This window comes from Sminthopsis crassicaudata, chromosome 6 (assembly GCF_048593235.1).
Source record: "Sminthopsis crassicaudata isolate SCR6 chromosome 6, ASM4859323v1, whole genome shotgun sequence".
Classification (NCBI taxonomy): Eukaryota; Metazoa; Chordata; class Mammalia; order Dasyuromorphia; family Dasyuridae; genus Sminthopsis; species Sminthopsis crassicaudata.
This window is the reverse complement of record NC_133622.1, coordinates 39,196,207-39,219,322: the sequence shown is the minus strand read 5'-3', so window position 1 is coordinate 39,219,322 and position 23,116 is coordinate 39,196,207. Positions and strand designations below refer to the sequence as shown.

The following is a 23,116-nucleotide window of genomic DNA, read 5'->3' as shown; positions in this document are numbered from 1 at the left end:
TTTTTACTCTTGGGCAAAACTATACTTATACTAGTAAGAAAGTTGGTTTTGTGTTTTGTTCCGAAAGCTCACTGTGGACAAAAGTAAGCAACAACCTATTGGGTTTTTCCAACAGCAGCCTAATAATCAATTTTGGTACCATCATATGAGCTAAAAAAGCCCTGAAATATATTCATTACGAAGGCCTTCAAATTAATTGCAAAAGAATATTTATTTAGAAAAGTATATCAAAATGTTAAAAATTGTTTGTAATTGAGGGGGGAAAAGTAAAATGAAAAGTATATCAAAAGGCATTAAACAGTGCCTTGGAAATGGCTTACTCTTTCTTCTACTTCTCAAGAAGAACTCATTGTATATAGTCCTTATGAGCTTTTTATCCCATATGAGACGATACCTGCATTGAACCTTGAAGGAAGCTAGGGATTGTGTGAAGCAGAGGAGTGAATACCAGGTGTAGGGCACAGCCCGTCAAAGGCACAGTGGGAGGAGAGGAGATGTCTTGTGTAGGGAACCTCAAGCAGGTCAGACTGAACAGAATGTAGTTTTGAGTCCTGAGGAAGGAATCTGAAGTAAGTGTGGAACAATAGGTTGGACGCATTTTAAGCCTAACAAAGATTTTTGTATCTTGTCCTAGAAGCAATAGGAACCACTGAAGTTTCCTGAGTAGGGAAGACTTGAGCATTAGGAATATCAATTGGATGGCAGGTGGGTTAGAGACAGGATGACCGATTAGGGAGGTGTTGTCATTGCTCAGGTGAGAACTAGGGAAGACATAAGGCAAGAGAATAGCTATGTAAGCAGAGACATGAGAATAGATGCAAGGAGATTTTGTGGAAATAAAATCAACTAGACTGACAATTAATTAGGGATGAGTGTGCAGGAGAAAAAGAGTCAAAGATGATGCCCTCCAAGGTGGCGAGCTTGGGTAATGGGAAGGATAGTGGGGTCTTAATGCAAGAAAGGAGTCTGGAAGAAATTTAGAGGCTTTGGGAGAAATGGAAGTCCCATTTGAATGTGATGAGTTTGACATACCAAAGAAACTTCTGGGAAGAGATGTCTGTGGATTGAATTAGTCTAATTTTCTCATCTGAAAAACAAAGAGTTCGAGTTCAGAGAAGTTTTGTGACTTAAGATTGCAGAGGTAGAAGGTGCAAAGTCTGCATTTGAACTTAGATCTCCTGATTCAGATTTTGCTGACAGCCAGATTCTCATCTTGCGAATTTTGCTGACAGGTTTCTGGGATGGTAGGTGTCTCTATGAATCTACTTTGAGAATAGAAATAACAATGGAGTTGCTATTAGAATATCTGTAACAAATAATTTTCTTGCAAAGTATCCAGAAGCTAAGCACGATGACTGACAATAAAAATATGTTGTCTTTGGTGGGGTGGGATGTGGTTGAAAACATCAGCCTTCCAATTCGCTGGGGGTAGACACTTTTTAAAATGTTAATTCACTTACTCTAAGTGATAAATGAGTCATTTGAGAAATTTATAACTCTTGGTTCACTTTGTGTTCTGATCTTCCTCCAAGGAAGTCTGGTCAGTTCCTCCCACCATTTTTGTTGGTTCTTTTTTCAAATGAAAAAAAAAATTCCCTCTGAGTCAGCCTAAATAATTAGAGAAGTTGTCTCTGAAATTCTGGGAAGCTTTAAATTTTTAAAAGTTAATGGAAGTTGTCCCTGACAGAGACAAACAAACCAGTTAAGCTCTTTGTTTCTTCATGGTTACTCCAAGGATTAGAACAACCTTTTCCTAATACTTAAAGGGTTTGTGAAGATTGATGAGACAGACCATATCTCTGAACTCCTTGATGAAAGCAGCCTAAAACTGAGGGGTATTATTTATTAAATATAATGGCTTATTTCATTACCGAGTAGTATACATTCATTATCTTAACAGTACTATTGTCATTCTTAGATGTTTGCTGGTTTGGGAATTACACATCTTAGGTTCATAAGGCTAGAAAGCCTTTGGAGATTATCTAGTCCAAAATGGAAATAAGTTTTGTGTGACTGTCTTCTTAGGGGGAAGGGAGGGAGAAAATTTGGAAAATGTTAAATTAAAAAAAAAAAAAAGAATTACTATCCATTTCTTTCACCTAATTAATAATCATAGGAAACACAGTTTATATATCTCAATTTAAACTCATTAAATACATTATATATTTTCATTTTCCCAAAGATCTTATGTTGAGGTACATATTAAGTATCTTACAAATGATGAAACAGAGGCTCACAAAAATCGAATGCTTTTAGGGGCAGAGCTGCGTCTCTGTTCAGAACTCTTGCTGCCATACTACAATGACACACTGTTGGGACAATTTTAATAAATTATAAATAAATAAATAAATAAATATATATACACATATATATGTATGTATGTATATATAACCCTTATAAATAGGTGAGTCATGCTTGAGTTACTTGCTTTTCACCATTTATCCTTACAGACTCTCCTCCATGCTGTTACCTGTCATGAGAAGGTGGTCAGTGTTCGAAAAGACTACACAGAATCACTGGGTATGACTGTTGCAGGGGGAGCATCCCACAGAGAATGGGACTTGCCTGTCTACGTCACCAGCGTTGAACCTGGAGGAGTCATAAACAGAGATGGACAGATAAAAACAGGTAAAAAACTCAGGAGACCCAAGCCACTGCTAAGTCACTTACAGGGAGCTAGGAGGCATCAGGCTTCTGCTGTGCCTTGTTGCCTTTCACCCGATAAGAAGATAAAAGCTATTTGCTGGTGTAAACTGTCACCACACTGACCACCAGATTAATTGAGTTGGGCTCACAGGCTAACCAAGCTTCCCCTTTCTATGTCTCCATTATGTTCCCCACCCACAGTTGTATGCAAAGAGTGCCATCCTTTTGCTCTTACAAGGTTCTGATCTCCTTTGCTAGAACCCCACAACAAACGCAGGAATCAGCAGAAGCTGTAAGAATTAACACCAAGTTGTTTTGGTTAAATTTCACGTTTGGATCCTCAGTGGAAATTATAATAGTAGTAATAATGATGGACACAACAACCAATCAAAAGCTAGCATTTATATAGTACCTACTATGTGCCAGGCCTTGTGCCAGTCACTTTATGAAAATTATTTCATTTATGGGAGGTAGGTACTATTATTATTTCAATTTTAAAGTTGAGGAAAGTGATGCCAAAAAAAAAAAATTAGGTTTCTTGTTCAAGGCCACACAACCATGAAGTATGTGAGGTCAGATTTGAAGAAGTCTTCCTGACTCCAGACCCACTCTCTATCCACTGGGCCATCCAGATGCCTAGTATTTCAATAACAACAATAATAACTAATATTTATGTAGCACTTCCATGTGCCTGGCACTGGACTAAGTGCCTTACCATTAATTTCTCATTAGATCCTCACATCAGTCCCTGGTGCTATTATCTCCATTTTATAGATGAGGAAACTGAGGCAAGCAGAAATCAGTTTTGACCTCAGGTCTTCCTGACCCCAATCCCAGCACTCTATCACTGCCCCCATAATGAAATATAATTGTTTGCCTAATTGGTTTTTGTTATAGGTAACAAAGAAAATGGTTGTATATTTATTTATTTTTGGGGGGTTCTTTTCTTTATTATTTTATTTTCAAAACATGCGCAAAGATAATTTCAACATTGACCCTTGAAAAACCCTGTGTTCCAATTTCCTCCCTCCATTCCCTCCCTTAAATTGGCTAATTGGTTAAAGCAGTTTGATATCAGAGGGGAAAAGCACGGAGTTTGGAGTCCTGGATTCAAGTTCTCATACTTCCTGGCTGTAGTATCATGCGCAAGTGATAGATTCATGGGATCAGGAGCTGAAAAAGATTTAGGCTTTCTTAATCTCCGAAAAGACTATTATTTAATGACCACTAAAATTCCAGAGCCATTTATCCGGAAATTTATTATTTCTTATATGGTGGGCTTAGGACATATGTACAAAAATAAAAATAATATTCCCCGCTCTCCCCATGCTTACATTTTACCAGCAGAAATAGTGCATGTGGCTTTAGGGCATCTTTGTCCTTACTCTAGAGATGGATGGGAAGGAAGGGACAAGCTAATTATTTGCCTCTACTATTTTATGTAACTATATAAAATTAATCTCATCTGTTCCCTTGGAGACAAAAGTTCTAAATTTGAGCTATTATGCTCAGGGTGTTTTGTTTGGGGGGGACCTAGGATTTCAGCTGGGGAGGGAACTGCCCACATAGGAAGTTTCTTCCTCCAACTGCAGCCAGCTTGTCTTTAGTTTGTTATCCTGGAGAGCTATCCGGGCTCGGAGAGGTTAAGTGATTTGCATCTGGGCTCACTCTCGGAAATGGGATTTGAACCACCAATTCCATTAATCAATGCCTCTGGTTACATTTCCCATTATTCAGTGGGAATAATGTGAATTTGAGCTTCAGATGAAGTAGCAGCAAGCTGAGGGAAACAATCAAATAGGTTGCCTTGAAAGGATGTGATGAATTGGAATGAGTGAGCAATTTCTTGCTCAAGGCCACACAACCATGAAGTATGTGACGTCAGATTTGAAGAAGTCTCCCTGACTCCAGGGAATCCTGTGAAATGTCGCTGTGTGAGGGAGAGGTGAAGATCTGGAAGCAGGAACCTCAGAAGGACTTAGGGGAAGGCAGGGTACTGCAGTGAGCAGAGCTAGCCTCAGTCTAGAAAATCTGGGTTCCTGCCACACCTCTGACCCTTAGTGGCCGTGTGACCCAGACTTTAAGTCACCAAGGAGGTGCCTATCTGCATTAACATGAATTTCTTCATTGGAGGGTCCCTATAAAGAGGACTAATGTCTCTCTGAACTCTAAACCAGTTAGATCATCCTCTGTTCTCAGCAAATTCCTGCCCAAGATGTAGATAGCTAGAAGGGATGCCTCGAGTAGATCATACAGGAAGCATTTAAGTTCCTACTATGTGCTAACATGGATGTTAATCATTTCATGCTAAAGGAGCCAAATTGTGGTAAATCTGTCAGCTACATTCATTCACCTTTGCACAGGCAGAGAAAGAACAATGACAGAGAATGATCCTCCATTTTAAAACCACAGTTGTAGGTTTTCTAATAAGAGGAAGGATTCTTGATGATTTGGGGATAGTCATTTCAACTCATGCTTTTCCTTCCCCATTGATTGAGAAGATGAAGTAAGAGAGGGAAAACAAATTTAGGTAGATTGTGAAGCTTTAAATCCCCTGTTGTTCACTTCTCTAAAAGCAGTTTGTGCTTTTTTGACTAACAGGTGACATTTTGTTGAATGTAAATGGCATCGACCTGACCGGGGCCAGTCGTGGGGAAGCTGTGGCACTATTGAAAAATACCTCCTCAGCTGTGGTTCTCAAAGCCCTGGAACTGAGAGAATGCGAGTCCGTGGAAAATGGCAGCAACTGGCCAGTCCCGGAGCCCAGCCAGAGCCCAGCCCAAGCCAGCGAGTGGTCGCCAGCCTGGATCATGTGGTTGGAATTGCCACGGTAAGTCTGCACAGGGCATCCTGGTGGAGGAGTTTGGACAAAGACGTGCACCTCTCTCACAGGACTTATACTCCCATCTTAAGTGGAACAAGTCTTCCTAGGGGGACTCTTTCCCCCTTGAGTCTGAAGCTGCAGCATGGGGAGAGATGAATTTGTGGCTAAAAGTCTTGTGAATATGACCTCTTCTTGAAAATGAACTCTTAGGTTTTCCAGGACCTGAGAGTTTATTGCTAACTTAGTGCATTCTGCCCCCTACTTTAACCTCTCTCTGCAGCTCTCTTGCAATTCTGCCATAAGCCAACTGGAGCTGAGCCTTTTTCTCCTCTTCACCCTCTGCAACTGAAAAGTTCATTTGCAAAACCTGGGAAGCAGCTGAATCGTAATTTTGGCCAAGTGTAATTAGACCTGTTACAGGGTGAGACTTTTCTCACACACACAATCTCCAGGGAGAAAGGTGTCCGACTATCTCTACGAAACAGAAATTAAGCCAAAGAAAGCTGAAATTGGGAGTTTGTTTCTGATAATGATAGGATTTGGAGATGGAAGGCCTTTTAGGCAACATTTAGTACAACGCCGATTTGAGATCAGGAAGGAAGGTCTTCCTGACTTAAAAACCACAATGCAATCACAAATAAGAAATAACAAACATAAACTTCCCTTTTTTCCATAGCATTGAAATCAAATGCCAAGATTTTCACCTAACTAAAAAGCTTTCATTTGGCTGAGGGAACAATGTAGCCTATCTCTTTGGTGGGAGAGAAACATGAGCTTTTCCTGAGTGCCCTCTAAGGGAAGAGTGAGGGAGTGTCCTGAAGTGTTCCCCATCAACAAATCACTGGTTTTCAGTTGCCTGGGTATTCTTAGGAAATCTTCCATCTTCATTGCTACATCATTCATTTGGCAGTGCCAGGATCCAGTTCCCTCCCTGGAACACTTTTTTGCTTTTCACTTAGAGGCTGAGCACTCTTGTCTTTAACTTTTGCTGTTCCAACTAGCGTGGAATCCCTGGGGGACTCCCGAAGTCAGCCTTTCCTTGAGAGAGACAAATTCATTACACTTTTGGCCCCATTACAAGGGGATGTCTCTCGGCATCCATCTTGACTTCTCAAGTGAGAGTTTCAGGCTACTTTCTAACCCTTTATTAAAGGCATTCTAGTTAGCTATGAAAGCCCCAGTCAATCACAAACAGGGCAGAATATTATTTAAAAAAAATCGCACCTCCATTTAAATCCAGGACATGGTCTTCCTTTAGATTCTTCTCCTAATGCCAAACCAAGCCAGCCCTCTTAGCCTCCAATGAATAAAAAATACACCCCATATCATCAGGTCTAGAAACAGGAAATTCATTGTAATCACATCCCCAGCTGCAACCCAATTCACACAAAAAGGGCCCAAGTGTGTACGGGGTATTAGTATGCTAATCCAGTGAGTGCCCATCCTCTTATATTCAGACTGGGCTAGGAGTAAAAGTGGCTTCAGCCAGACAATGAACAGAGCTGTGTCTCACCCTCATTAATGTGTGATTGTGTGCCCGGCTAGACACAAGCTTCAGACGTCATTTAGTCGTACAGGTTATCAGATGCCACTTAATGGGAGCTGACTCAGTGAATACTTATGACCTTTATTCTGCTAGCTCTTGAGGGCCCATACTCAGCATCTGGAAGTCCTTCAACAAATTCTCTCATCAGGACATGTATCACATTAATCCACATTAAATCATTTCCTTTCTTCCCTAAGAACTTAACCTTTTCCTATCCTGGAAGTCTTATATGTTGGGGCAGAGGCTTTCTCGTTAAACAACCAAACACCTTTGCTACGCCTCCTAGAAGAATTCGGTTAGATTTATCACCTCTAAGTTCGGTGAGACATGGGTAACTCGGCACTAGGCCGCTGAGCAGAGCTCCCCTACACAGCTTCCTGGGATCTATCTTTGCCCAGGAACAAATGCTGGGAATGGCGTCTGGGGAAGACTCACATGTTATTGTTTGTGGTGGGTGATGGAAGTTAGCAGCAGAACACCCTCCACTTTTAGACACGGCTTCCTTGTCTGTATGACCAGGAGATGCTTTCCAAACCCGGAACAGCAGTGAGATTCTGGAGAAAGGAGTTTGAAATAACTCGAGGAAGGGAGGATTCCATTTAACAAGTGGAAATGCCCTCACATCTTAGATGATAGTAAGGATTGTTGTTGGTTGTCTTTTGTTCTTCAAGAGAGCCAAGACATGTATGTGAAATTGCATTTCAAGAAGACAGCTGGGCAAGGTCACCTACCTCACTTTCTCCTCCAGTGTATTAGGGTAATACACTAATACACTAAATAAAAATGACTGAAACAAAAGGGAGAAAGTTATCAAAGGCAAAAGCAAGGCCTGTAACTTGGAACTCTCATTTTGAATTAAATGGGGACTCTGAGCCAGGAGAGAGAGAGATGCAGGAGCTGGGGAGATCAGGGGTGGTCTTTCTCTTTATTGCACACCTGCTATGGTCTCTAGTCCTAGTTCATTTAACAACGAGTATTTAAGGTGGCTCACTACTCTCAGAGGATGAAAAGGATCTTCAGAGCCTGGCTCCTATGGCTTTGACTAGCCACCAGAGCTCCCACTTGAATCACAAATGAACAAATCATTTAGCATATTGGAAACAAACCAAATATCTTAAGAAATGTCAAAATTTAAATTTCACTGAATTATAGAGGTATTTTCAAGAGTTTTGGACATATCAGATCACAACATGAGAGAATTTTTTGAGTATGTGCACAATCGAGCAATATTTACTTTTTTTGGGAGGGGGGAAAGAGGAGGAAACATCTCCTGTCCCCTCCAATTAAGACAAAAGCACACATGTAGAAGAGAAACTGTGACTAGGCCAAGCTAGCCCACAGTTTGTAAAGGAATTTTCTCTATGATGTGGCACAGTAGGGCAGGCATAATATTCAGCCCCTCCCTGTGGGATATACATTCTTTTCATGAAGAATTCATAAAAACTGATATAGTTACAAACCATAGAGAGGAGAAAAATGGGAATTGTAGACAAGATTCTCACTTGGGCAAAAGTACTTACCCACTAGTAAAAAAAAATCAATCGCTAAGCACATTTGATACCATAGGTGTGATTACTATGACCAGATTCCCATCCATGTGACCCATTACCAGACATCAAGGTCATGGCAAATTTCAGCATAAGTTAGTGACAACATTTCTCTAACTTTTCCCCAGCTCTATAGCTTAGAAACTGAAAAAATTATTCGCGGAGATCACATTATTTGTAGCAAAGATTAGTCTCAATTATCTGAGGTCTAGTAAAAAGAGACATGAATCGTATGGGCCTGTGTTCAAATTCTGTTCTGTGGGAATTTGGGGAAATAACACCCCTTCAATCTGTTTCCTTACTAACAAACCGAAGAAGTTAGACTAGATGACCCTTTGGATCTAAATCCATGTTCTGTGATCTATTCATTAATAATGCATTTTTGCAGATCACAGCACTGACTTGGTTCTTTAAAAGAGCTACTGTAGATGACTTAAGTGGCCCCTTCTTTTTAAAAATTCCAGATTATAAACTTGCTCTAAAGATCCAAATCAGTAAATTTAATTGTTAAGATATGAAAACATGATTTCAAATGCAAGACTAGTTTTGACTAATCTGATTAGCCAACATAATTAATTGCTTTTGTTAGCTTTTCAAAATGACAGGAACTGACATTTATCTATTGCTTACCAAAGGGTTTCCCATCCCACCCCTTACAATTTATTATCCATGTAACCGTGACTATATTATTTAGCTCTTTGGGCTTCAGTTTCTTTATTTGTAAAATATGAATGGGTTTCATTGAGGTCTCTCTTCCAGCTCTCTTTCTTTCTAAAGATCTATGATTTTATGATTAAATAAAAACTAAACTTACCTCTGTGACTTAACATATGATACACAGAATGACATTCTCTATCCAAGAACTATTTTGTCTCCTAAATCACAGAAATTTAATTTTCCAAGACCTGTATTTTTGGCATGTGATGATAGCAACTAAAAAGAGATTTCCTAAAAATGTCATTTTGTTGTTTCTGTATTTGTATTTTCAGTCACTGTTCAAAATGGAATAGGTATTTAGGAGATGCTAAATGACAAGACTTATTATGAAAGCAAATAATTAAATACTAGTCTGCATGCCAATTTAAAAATAATATGCTAATAATATATTAACACTGATAGCTAAGACTGACAACAGCTGACCATGACCTTGGTTAAGTATCAACCAAATTCTCCAACTCCTCCCTCAAAGTAATTTGGTATACAACCACCCAGATGGGAAAGTAATATTCTTTGGTTTCTGGAGAAAATCCCCAAATCGTCTGTTTTTAACATTAGCAGTCAGTGAACTGTTGTGTAAACATGGTTTCTAACATCCTAGCAGCAGGTGAATATTTGTAGTTCCTGTGGGAAGAATCTACTACTACCATAAAATCCTGCTGTGAAATAAAGCAAAAGAATATTATTTTACATCAAAAATAATGGATTCTTGTTTATTGAAATTCATGCTTTTCAGCTACCCTGCTTATGCTGAGCAACTAGATTATGTATTTTAAAAAACCAACAAAATTGGTAATGTCCTAAATGATTAGATTAATTTTTAACATAACCTGAAAACCTGGATATGTATTTAAGCACCACATTTTAAAAATTTGATAATCAATTTTTTTTTTTTGCTTTATTTCAAATTTCAAATCTTATTTTACCTGGCAGTTAAAAACAGGGGAGATTGAATTGCAAATATAATACACAATAATATTAATTAACATACAAACATTATCAGTATTTTAAATTTGATTGCTATATTAATTCAAACAGACTTTCTGTACTGTTGAGATGGCATTGTAGGCATTTTAGCATAATAAAGATTTAGCTGCCAATATGTATTAATTTCATAATAGCAACAATTTATGGTTAGTCTATTGACAGGAACATGTTGAACCAGATGCCAGTGGATATTAAGATAAAATGTCTCCTCCATCCTTTAAAAACCTTCACTTGACCCTGCTATACCCTCAAGTTACCTTATCCTCTAGGAAATAAAGATCTGTACCTTAGAAAGATTACTTTGGCAGCTGTGTGGAGGATTAATTGGAAAGAGGAAAAAGGCTTGAATCAAAGAGAAAAATTAGGCCATTTCACCAGTTGAGTTCAGAAGTGATGAGCAGTACGAAAAGTGTTCTGGTGGGTAAGAAATGGGGAGGGTGGGAAATGCTTGAGACAGACAGAATCATCAATATGTATAGAATAGGAATGAGATTGGTTCCCCCATCCTATATCTTCCTCCTTTTCACAATCTAACCTTGTTTACTGTCTCCATTTTCTTAACTCCTTTCAATTGATTTCCCATCTCATTTTCAATCCTACCACTTACCTGAAATTGTTTTTTCCTTTATCAGTCACTTTAACTACTAAAGCATGGCCTTTTCCTAACCCTCATCCATTTGACCTCTACGCTGATTGTGACACTTCTTGTCCTCTTGGCTTGAACCTCTCCACTGATTCTCCTCCTACCCATTAGACCATAACTTCTCATGTATTAGATATGGGTCTACTCCAATGCTCTGACCTGAGTCATCCTTGTCAGTCAGCCAGGTTTTTTCAACTTTAGTCATCCCTGATTCTTCTTTTGCCCCCATGGCTATTTCAAAATTGCATCTTCATAACTGCTCATTTATTTATTTATTTGTGTGACCTTCAGGTTCATAAGATTTTCCTCTACACCAATGCAATAAAACTCTTGATATGTCTCCAATTTCTCTTTCACATACCTGCCAAATTAATCTTCTAAGGAATATATCTGTTCAATGGCTACCTTTTGCCTCCAAGATAAAAATTCTTATCTGACATATAAAGGCTTTCACAATCTACCTTTTAAAACTTTTTTTTAAAGCTACCTCTAAACACCTAGAATACATGCCTTCTGCTCTTTCAGAATAGTTATCATACTTTTAAGGTTGGTGATTATACATATACACTTACCTGCAAACAGTGAAATCTAAACAAATTTAAGTGATTAATACAATGAAGTTATTAATATTTACTAAATTAGATGGAAACATTCCTTACCCAATTTCCTACTTTAATACAAAAATACTAAGTTCAGATTTTTGGTCCTCTCTTCATGCTTTTTGTTAGGAAGCCATTCTCAGTTTCTATTTTGCAGATGAATTATCCTTTCAATCTTGACATATTTAAAACTTGGTTTATATTAATCTTTATACCTGCTTTCTGAATACCATATTTGTGCACCCATGAGTGCATACATGTAAATATTTATGTTTCTGTTTTGAAATAATTAACATTTAAATACTTGTTTGCAAGACACTCAATTTAACAAATCATTATTTCTAACAAAAAATATATTAACCAGAATCATTTCACACTCTTCTCCCCCCCACCCCCTTACCCCGGACATATCTAATTGCTGATGCAATCCTACTAGCATAGACTAATTGGTGTCTATCATCTTTAGCTTTCTGTAATGTTCTATCATACAAAACTTATGAGTGTGTTAGAGGATGCCAGAAAATCAAGGTCTTCAATAAGCTATTTTTTTTTTTTTAGTGAACCCTTAATATTACTAATCTAAAAAATATGAAGAATAGAAAGGTAAATTAAGAGTCATCAGTAATTAAGCTTAACCTTCTGAATGCACATTAATCATATTGATATTTCAGGTATTTATACAGCTGCAAAGATGTAATATTACGAAGGAATCCAGCTGGAAGTCTAGGTTTCAGCATTGTAGGAGGTTATGAAGAATACAGTGGGAACAAACCATTTTTTATTAAATCTATTGTTGAAGGAACACCAGCATATAATGATGGAAGAATTAGGTAAGGATGAATGGGTAACTGAAGGGGGTTCTGTTCCAGCAGAATTTCCCTTTTTTTTTTTTTTTTTTTTTTTTTTTTAAATCATAAGTAATGTTAAGGACTGGGGGAAGGAATATTTTTTTGCTCTATACTACTTAAAAAAGACTGGCTGTAGATTTTCAGGCTTATGTATTAAACAGTAAATAACTTCTTCCCATTATATGTGAATTTAAGGAACAATGAAAAATAAATATATTTCAATGGAAAAATAAGGGTATAACTGTCCTCTTTGGTAATTATGTATCTAACGTATTTTATGTCTCAATACTCATATCGTTAATGGGAAAATAAACTGATTGATGTAAGAGAAATTAAAACTAGCAGAATAATCTTAAAATAACTAACTATGGATAAACATATTGTGTCTCTCTATTTCTAGATGTGGTGATATTCTTCTTGCTGTCAATGGTAGAAGTACATCAGGAATGATGCATGCTTGTTTGGCAAGGATGCTTAAAGAACTTAAAGGAAGAATTACCCTCACTATTGTCTCCTGGCCTGGAACTTTTTTATAGAACAAGTGAGGCTGTGGTGGAAAACACAACACAGAGACAAGCTATTTAAAATTTGACATGAGATTTGAATTTTTTTTTTTCAACTTTACTTCTTAAAGGATACATTAAGAAAAATGTAAACTTGCATGTCAGGCAAAGTAGCATCTCAAGAAAAATGCTTCTTGAAAAACCTGAAAACTATTAGTAGTTTTTCATCAAAGTGGAAGACTCATTATTTCATGTCTCTAAGTTTATATTTTTCTATATAATAATGTAATAAAAACCCTTTAGCTGGAACTACTTGTGTGCCCCTTATTCAAATTTATATGCGATTTGATTAAGAAATCAATAGGGAGAAAGAATTAGCAGTCATAAAACAGCACAGAAATAACATGATGAAGAAATTTATGGTTTCAACCCTAACTAGCTGAAGCAAGGTTTTCCTTTCATGATGCTGTAAGCAGCAAATATTTCTCAAATTATGTTATCTTAATTACTTACGATAAATTGAACTTACTATAAAAATTAACTCATTTTTTGAAATTCCATATTATGTCACAAAAACTTCCAACATTAACTTTAGGATCAATTCATAAGCATTCAGAATTATGGGTTTGCCTTTTTAAAGTCTTTATAAATAATTTACCAGAAATGAAGGTTATTATTCACAACACAGGTAATATCAACAACATAGAACTATACAAATGAGAAGGCCAAGAAGCCTTGGGGGGGAAAAAAATCAGCAAATATAATATAAAACCAATTTAATCTTGGCTCTTCTGGATGATCATGAGGAGGTTTGTGCCAAAGTGACAAGTTATTTATTACTCTATATGTGCCTGCTAGGAACTATATTTCAAGTACTTTCCAATAAAATGACCACATTGTCTTAAAATTGGATTTTCTTGATTTGGAAACAAGAACACACCAAACATGCCATCATTTGTTTACACTCCCAAATTTAGACTAAAAAACTGATGTCAAATAGCTGTAATACCAAAACGAGTACTGGATCATGTCAACAGAGAGCGCCATTCAAATATAAGAATGAAAGGGAAAAAAAACTTACTTACAAATAACATGTTCCTGTTTTCAGTTTTCATTAAGTCCTCTTGAGGCTCATACAAGTAGGCCTTTGATACGTTTGTTAGGTGGCAGGCAGTTGAGTAACTCATGAAAACTATGAGATTCAATTTGGTGTTTAGGTTGAAAGGCACATCCTCTCTCAATTTGCTAAGTAGTTTGTCCATAATACGCTCTAGTGATTTCTGTTCTCTGATTTCTCAAACATTATGAGATAATGACAAATTCAAGGAAGTCTAAACTTGACATGAAAAATTCACTTTTATTTTGGGAAAAAAAATTTAACCTTTTATCTTTATACTAACAGAACAAGATTAAGCAGAAATTTTTTAAACATTATCCAGAAAAAATAACAAGATTTAAAGCAGCCAGTTTCTGGCATTAATGCAAGCACTACTGGCTTACTCAGCAGGGGTGGCCTCAGTGCTCTCCTGCTCAGGGGCAGGTTCATTACCAGCTTCTTTTCCTTCTTTGCTCCTTTTTGATTTTTTGTGTTTGTGTCTCCTGTGACTGTCCCCTTCTTCACTTTCATGGCGTCGTCTGCTATTACTAAAGGAAAAGGGAAAAAAAAGGTCAGCTATTGTAAAGTGACTAGTGTTTATTATAATATTTTTTACACTAAAACCTGATGAATGAAAGTAAGCCTCCTTGTATGAAACCTTAATGTTTCTATGTGCTTTGGGAATGAAGGAAAAACAAAACACTTAAACAGATACCATCATTTTGAAGACAATTTTTCTAGATGACCTATTGCCATATGCCATTCATATTATACTTACTATTTATGCAGGCTAAATTATAGAAGATACGATTTTAAAAAGGAAAAAGCAGTTGTGGGATTTAAAGCAGAATATACTTCTAAAAAAGGGAGGACATACTAGGCTGCTTATATAATTGCTTACATTATCTGTCTCTCTTTAAAAAAAAAAAAAAAAAAAGCACACTCCTATTTTCCAAATCACATTCTGTGCTGTGTTGTCATCCAAATCTGTGGATAGTGAAAATCTGAATGTCTAATGACTTTGAATAAGTTCTGGGTTTTAACAGGTCATTCCTAATGATGTAATGGATGCTCCTGATTACTGGCAAGTGAGTTTATATGAGTTTTCTAATATTTCAGTCCAGAGGTTGCTCCCAATAGTCACTTCACCTTTTTCAATTAAAGAACGCACCTTCGGGAGGACTTGTGTCTTGTCTCCTCTTTTTCCCTGTGTCTCCTTTCTCTGTGCCGCTCTTCTTTTTCTCGACTTGCTCTGTGACGCTCATAGCCTCTTTCTGTGTATTCTCTGTATCTGTATCGTTGTTCTTCATCACTGGAGAAAGCAGGAAAAAGTTACCTGGAAACTCTGAGACATCCACAAGTGGGGACAAGTGCAGCCACACAAAGCTGTCACTACATACTGCTGTTAACAAATACTACCAGTCGTGGCCCAAGGCCTCCTAGTTTCACCCTCTAAGTGAGTATACTAGAATCCAGTTCGGCAAGAACTATTGCTAGGGGTCAATGTGGCAAGTGACAGGTTTGGAGGAGAGGGATTTGGATGGGAGTTTAAGAGAAGACACGGGCTCTCTTTTCTAGAACACAGTATCACTTATTTTAGGAAAAAAATTATAATCTAACTGCTTTCTGCAAGTAATGACTATCGACTCCAGCTTTCACAATTATCTCTGATAACTAAAGAAAATAGTTTTTCTCTAGTTATTTTTTTCACATGAAAGACACACCACCTGCCTATTTATGGATAAAACATACATATACACACAAGTTTGGAAGTGAGCTAGCCTGTTTTTATTCACTCTCAAATTACTTGTAAAATATGAGAATTAATTTCACTAAAGAATTTGGAAAAACTATACAGATGGCAAAGTAATATTTTAGATGACACTGAAGAAATTAAGATGCATGATAATGTTCCATCCATTAAGTTCCAAGATTGATTTTTATGTAATGAAATCAGGAAGTATACCTAAGTATATACAGTCTGTAAAAATATGCAGTATAACCAACTGAAAAGTTAGTTGATTCTGAATGTCAATCAAAGAATGATTCAAGGAGGGGAAAGAAATTTGACTGTTTCCATAGAAAATCTAATTTGTGATTAGGAGGAGTGAAATAGTTAAGATTCAGTTACCAGAAAAATTAAGGCCAGAGAAATAATACCACAAAAAGTAAGAAATTTCTTATACAATCTTTGTACAATGCCTTACACACGGTAAGTACTCAATAAGTTCAGTTTAATTCAAACATTTAGCATAAATACTTATATTTCAAGATACTGGTAAGTAATGAAGATAATAAGCATGTTCCCATCCTCAATAAGCTATTTTAATAAGTTGCTGGGACCAAATTAGATGTCTAGTTATGGTTGCAAAAATGTGTACAATGACTGAAAGATGTCATACCCTGTATTCTGAGTTGCCAGGTTGGCATTATAAGATATAATATGACATGTAATATGTAATAATGTAACATGTGATGATGCAATATGACATTGTATGATATAATGCAACTATGGAACCACAATGGCTCCATAGTAAATTATAAACTACTTTATTTGAAATTTTTTATAAATCCTCAAAATGATTTAGGAACTCACACTTCTGAGTTTTCTCATTAAATTGCTAAAGTACCAGCATTCTAGCCGACCACTATCCTTTATGTAACCAACCCCTCCTCTCTGTCAAGTAAATTCTGTTATATACTTGTTCAAACCCACCACGAGACTATCCACTGGCCACATCCACCTTCAGTTGTTTTGGAAAAAGTGATGTTATAGACTTACTGCTGTATAACACTAGTAAAATGGACTAAAAGGATGGGCCATGGTTATGAGAAGCTTTGCAATTTCCCAAAAGTAATCTACATTTTGGACCCATCTTATCCAGAATGAAGTTTGTTTCAGACAGATAACTTAAGTTTGACAGGCATAAATAAATAAGATATACATTGAATTTGGGCAATTTATGTTCATCTATTTGGTCTTTCCAACAGTGCTGCAGTACATGATGATGATGCATTGTCAATGAAATCTCTTGTAGCTATTAGTTTTATAAAACCAATGCTGCCAATCTCTTTCTTTGCCCCTTCAAAAATCCTGTGACCCATCATTTTATTTAGCCCCAATTTCCTTCTTTATTCTGGTTTCATTTATAGCAGAAATATCAAGAGTGATTTGATCCACTAAAGACATAAGGACTCAAGGACCTCACATTTACAATAGCCAATAGTCAAATTCAAATTTGTTGATGGTCAAAAACCCATGACCCCTTTTTCCTAACTCCACCATTACTACAAAGAATAAAGGGATTGAAGAAGATAGGGGTCATCACCTCATTTTGTAGAGCACTGCTCCCCCCGAACTGGAAATATTTTCAAGAACATAGAATACAATTTTCTAAAATTTAAGGAAATAATAATTTGATTCTATAAGTAGCAATTGTCAACTCAAGCTACATAACTTTAAATCAAATTACCTCTTTGGGTCTCAGTTTCCTCATCTAAAAAATATGGTTCAACTTAGATGACCTTTAATGTTCCCTCAAGGTCTAAATATTTGATCCTACTGCATACTTACTAATGTTATTTTTTCCAATAAACAAGATCTGATAATTATGGCTAGCTTACCCATATGAAAAAATATTTAAATGCCTTAAAATTTATTTTACCATGTGAAACACATGATTTAAAAAAGTACATAAGATCACAGTGTTAGAATTGGAAAACACTTCTGATATCATCTAGTTCAGCCTCTATTTATAGTTAAGCAATTTGAAATTTGGAACAAGGGCTGACTTGCTTAAAGTTCAGAACTAGCATTTTTGTGAACTGTACCATGCAGTTATTAAAAAAAAAAAAAAAAAAAAAAAATCCAAAACCCAAAACAAAAAACTGCAGGGAAAAAGCTGAGCAAAAAGCAGTTTTAAAGCAGTTCATAAACAAAATGATGCACTGTCATCAAGTTATCATGTTTATGTTTTTTTTTTCCATTCAATTGGTTAGAAAAGGCGTTTTAATTAAAAGTTTTACAAACAGCCCAACTATTTTCTTTTTGCTCATCATGTTGGTAAATTATAACTTAGAAAAATGTGAAATAGATCATGAAAAACATTGTGGCTTCAGGAAGAGAGAAGAGGGAGGGAGCCAGAAATTAAAGAAAAATTGACTTCTGACATCACTGAGGTAATTTGGAGACAATAATGAGCATTAATAAATAGCATACTAATAAAATGGAATAAATATGCCTAATGTTTTGAATTTTGCTGGAATATTTTTTACTTCTTTCCCCACACTTCTCTAACCTGTGATTCCTTTCCCTAATTTCTTTTTTTGGTACCCACCTCTCATACTCTTTTGTTTCCCCTTCAGCACTAGCTAGACAACTGTTTAAGTTGGTAAAATGTTGGTTGAAGAAAAGCAAGATATTGAGGAAAAGAAAAATGTGAATACTAAAGTCCAAATAACATCAATCACTTCAAAAAGAGATAATAGTCATGGTAGTAATTTTAACACCAGCAGTATCCCATTATAATAGCAAAAGACCTCACCTAATTTACTTTTTGTGAGAAAGTTTGGGGTGGGAGGAAGAGGAGGAGAGGAAGGTAGGGATGGTAAAATAAAATAAAGTAAAAATTTTAAAAATCAAGATTTTGACAATTGAGCTCATCTCCAAATTAAAACACAGTACCAAATTTTTATAAAAAAATTATTTAATGTGGAACACTTTTCTTCCTCTCTCTTTTGAACACATGCCAATTACTTCATGATTTGTCATTTTTAACCATCCCGCTTACCCTAAAACCAACTTCTGTTAGCATAAGGTCTTTCAGTTTCTAAATACAGCCATATGGCAGCAGCTTTACTGCAGATGGTAGATAATTTAGTCCCACACACAAAACCCAAGGCCTCTTCTCCCACCCCTTTTACTGATAACTCTGGCAGCCACACAGAGGTTTTTCTGGGCCTGGAAGTCATTATACCTCGTTTTAAGCACCCTAGAATGACCAGTCTTCTTTCTGCTCCACAATTTAATTGTCTGAAAAACAGATGTTGCAACTGGTCTGGACTTCTTAAAGCACTGACCCTGTAATTTGTAATACAACACACATACTAGATGCCCTATCAATATAATGGCTGTTTAAAAAAAACAAAACAAACAAAAAAACAAACAAAAAACCCCCCTGCATTTTCTTATACTTAATTTGGACCTTTAAAGTATGTTTAAATGCTGGAGACAATTCAAATCTACATAATACTCCCACATTTCTCCCTTTGGGGTTTTAATTTTTAATCATGCCTTAAAATCTTAGATAAAGGTAAACACTAAGGGCTGGTACTCCTCAGGAATCTAAAGGTTATACTTTCTTCAAATTGGCTTAATATAATCGTTAATGCATGTTCTTCCACTGAAAATTAAATAGCACTTAAAAGAAAAAAGACCTCTTCCTCACCAATAAGTCAAAACTACTCTGCAAGTATCTGCATTATTAAGGCACAACAAAAATATATAACTCCATGGAAAACTAGTTAATTCTAGTTAGAACTAGTTAGTTCTGCTTATTAAGGTTAAGTCCTTTGTTTATGAACATGCATGCTTCATGCATTCTCTCTTTGATTATTCCTTCATAAGCTAGGACTACAGTCTGTGGGGCAGGTGAGGAAATAGTTGTGGGCTAGTGAGGTGAAATTTGAGTAGAAGTTTCAGGAAGAATTATAATTTTATTAATTCCACTATTATTCTTTAATTTCCATATCCAAGATGAATTATAGTAAATTTATACTTAAGTTAATATTAGCTTTATTTTCAGTAATCAATAATAGTCACACACATATACTCTAATATGAATTTTTCTTTATATAATTTCATAATATAAGCATGAACTTGGAAATATTTCTTGGAATCACTTAAATACTGGAAGCCTTATAATACTTTCTTCTGAATATAATAGACATGAGGGAATAATTATTGCTTTAGACAGAATATCAAAATTAGTCATCATCTGCCCAAGGGTGTTGTAGGTGCATATGCACCTGCAAAAAGAAGAAACATATTGTATAACCTCGGGCTAAATCCTCAACTCAAGTGAAAGAGAAGGCAAATGGGAATTAAAACTGTCCTGTAAGACTTTATTGCAGAATGATAAAACTATAAAATCCTAAAACTGGAAAGAACTTTGAGCAATTACTTGGTCAATTCAGCTGCCAAAATGCTAGTTAATTAGGTAGCTCAATAATAAAATCAAAAGTAGATATTTCAAAGTTACAAAATTATGAAAATGACTTAAATTATATTCCTAATATCAAGCTACTTTACACTAAAGTTATATATATATATATAAATCTTAAAAAATCATGACCAGAAAACTCAAGTCATTTAATTTAGATATTACCCTTAGTTTTAAATGTTTCCAGTAAGCAATATAATAAATTAGTTCCTTGACCAACTTTGTAAGGCAAATGTAGAGCAATATATTACACATTTATACATTTAATACAAATTTCACTTTTACATTCATAAACTGATTGAAATTTGTGATTTTATTTCTTATCTCATTGGTGATTGTTAACTTTAAAATAAAATGAAAGCCAAGATGGAGAGGATTAGAAACAACACTGCTGAGTGTCAACATTCCTCTCAAGTTTAGAATAACACCTCCAATCAAATTTGGATTGGCACACCAGTGTCAAGAAAAAGGCTTGAAAAATGAGCAAATAACAAAACCTATCTTGATCATAAAAAGCTAATAAAGTAGCAGTGGAAATTTATACAAATTTAAAAGAACACAATGTCACCAAAGCTCAAAGAAAAAATGCTAATTGAACCCAAGAAGAATTAAAGAGATAATAGTAGTAGAGGTAAATTTGAGAAAAGAATAAGCAATGCATGAAAATTATGGGGAAAAAAAAAAAAAAAGAACAGTAATAGTTTGGTTAAAGAGGCACAAAAACTACTAAATAAAATGACATCTTAAAAAACAAATTGGTCTATCGAAAAAAAGGCACAAAAATTTACTGAAGGAAAAAATTCCTTAAAGAGCAGAATAGGACAAATGTAAAAGGCGGTACAAAATTAAACTTAAGAAATTACAAAAAAGAATTGGCTAAATGGATAAAGTAGTACAGAATATTTAGTGAAGCAAATAATTCTTTAAAAATCAAAATTGGGCCAAGCTAAAGCTAATGATTTCATGAAACATCAAGAAACAATAAAACAAAGTCAAAAGAATAAAAAATAAAAGAAAAAAGATTTTCTATTTTTTGGAAATATAACTTCTCTGGAAAATAGATCAAGGAGAGAGAATTTAGAGGGCATAGATATGAATAAATTATAATGAGATGATTTAAAAAAATGAAGAGGTGAGAAAAAGAAATGTACTGGGAGGAATAAGGGAGAGGTAAAACAGTAATTTTTTTTTTTTAAACATAAAAGACAGAAGGAAGAGTTTTTATAAGTAGGGGTGAGAGGCAATGCTTGAACTCATTGGAATTGGTTCAAAAACAGAAAAATCACACACACACCCCCCCCCCCCCCCCGCATGTGCACACAAGAAAGCTGGGATGAAGGATGGATGAGATGACTGTGATAAAAGGGGAAAAAAAATTAAGAGAAGTATGGAATAGAAGCAAAACATTTTTGAAGAGTGATAGAATATAGAGAAAGAATAAAAAACAAGAAAATGGTATGGAGGGAAATACAAAGTAGACATAACTGTTGAATGTGAATGACATGAGTTCACTCATAAAATGGAAACAGTAAGAACTGATTAGAAACCAGAATTCAACAATGTGTTGTTTATCAGAGACATTTGAAACTGAAAGACTTGCTTAATTAAAATAAAGAAAATGCTTCAGCAAAACTTAAAAAAAAAAAAAAAAAAAAAAAAAAAGGCAAGAGGATCAACCATGATTTCAGACAAAGTAAAAGCAAAAATAAAGTTAATTAGAAGGAATAATCAGGGAAACCTTTTGCTAGAAAGTAACATTAGATGATGAAGTAAAAAGTAGAAAGCAAAAACTTTTACAACAAATTATTCTGATGCAAGTCTCATTTCTTAAATATACACTGAATATAGGGCAGAGTCAAATTTAGAAAAAATTAGAGCCATTTCCTAACTGATAATTTGTCAAAGGATTACGAACAGGCAGGTTTCAGAAGAAATGAAAGCTATCTATCGTCATATGGGAAAAATGCTCTTAACCACTACTGAATAGAGAAAGACAAATTAAAACAAGAATAAGATATTACTTCATACTTGTCAAAAATGAAAAATGTTATAGGGGATGAGAGAAAAATAGGAATACAAATGAACTGTTGAAGTAGTGAACAGGTCCAACCATTCTGGAGATCAATTTGGAACCAGGCTCAATGGCTACAAAATTAAGTATATTCTTTGACCCAGAAATATCACTACTAGATCTGTATTCCAAAGAGATGAAAGAAAAGGAAAAAGCATCTCCATGCACAAAAATATTTACAAAAACTCATTTTGTGGTGGCAATGAATTGGAAACCAAAGGGAATGCTCATCAACTGAGTAGTAATTGAATAAGTTGGGGTATATGATTGATGGAGTATCACTGTGCTATAAGAAATGAAGAAGAAGATAGTTTCAGAAAACCATGGCAAGGACTATATGATGCAAAGTAAAGTGAGAAGAACTGAAATGATTTGTAATGGTGTGAAAAACTTGGCTACTCTCATCAATACAATAATTCAAGACAATTCCAAAAGACTAATGATGAAAAAAAATGCCATCCACCTCCAGAGAGTGTGTAAACTAAAATATAATTTCTCATTAACAACAACAACAACAACAACAAAAAAAAGTCTGGCAAAAAAGAAATGTTTTATCTAATTTCACATGAATAACATATCATATTGCCTTGCCTTCTCAGGGACTGGGGAAAGGGACAGAAAGGAAATTGCTAGTCGTGGTTTGGTGGAATGTCTAGTGTGTATTAGCAATTAGTATTAAAAGAACATCAGGGACAGCTAGGTGGCGCAGTGGATAGAGCACCAGCCCTGAATTCAGGAGGACCTGAGTTAAAATCTGGTCTCAGACACTTAATTAACACTTCCTAGCTGTGTGACCCTGGGTAAGTCACTTAACCCTAGCCTCAAAGGGGGGGGGGGGAATAGTATTAAAAGGGCATAAGACTAAGTT

The 23,116-nt window shown here is 35.6% G+C and overlaps 2 protein-coding genes across 16 annotated transcripts in view; one reads left to right on the top strand and one right to left on the bottom strand.

The window, feature by feature from the left end:
* Positions 1 to 13,169, top strand: part of LNX1 (ligand of numb-protein X 1) — a 197,952-nt gene extending 184,783 nt beyond the window's left edge. For all 3 annotated transcript variants that reach the window (XM_074276403.1, XM_074276402.1, XM_074276404.1), the window contains 4 exons: positions 2,451 to 2,628; positions 5,248 to 5,476; positions 12,181 to 12,339; positions 12,758 to 13,169. In XM_074276403.1, the coding sequence (XP_074132504.1) occupies positions 2,451 to 2,628; positions 5,248 to 5,476; positions 12,181 to 12,339; positions 12,758 to 12,893 (702 nt within the window). In that variant the 3' untranslated portion in view covers positions 12,894 to 13,169. The remainder of the gene's footprint in view (positions 1 to 2,450; positions 2,629 to 5,247; positions 5,477 to 12,180; positions 12,340 to 12,757) is intronic.
* A 1,028-nt stretch (positions 13,170 to 14,197) lies between these two features.
* Positions 14,198 to 23,116, bottom strand: part of FIP1L1 (factor interacting with PAPOLA and CPSF1) — a 79,969-nt gene continuing 71,050 nt past the window's right edge. For all 13 annotated transcript variants that reach the window (XM_074276405.1, XM_074276417.1, XM_074276406.1 and 10 more), the window contains 2 exons: positions 15,128 to 15,268; positions 14,198 to 14,504 (listed from right to left, as the gene is read on the bottom strand). In XM_074276405.1, coding sequence (XP_074132506.1) covers positions 14,357 to 14,504; positions 15,128 to 15,268 — 289 coding nt within the window. In that variant the 3' untranslated portion in view covers positions 14,198 to 14,356. The remainder of the gene's footprint in view (positions 14,505 to 15,127; positions 15,269 to 23,116) is intronic.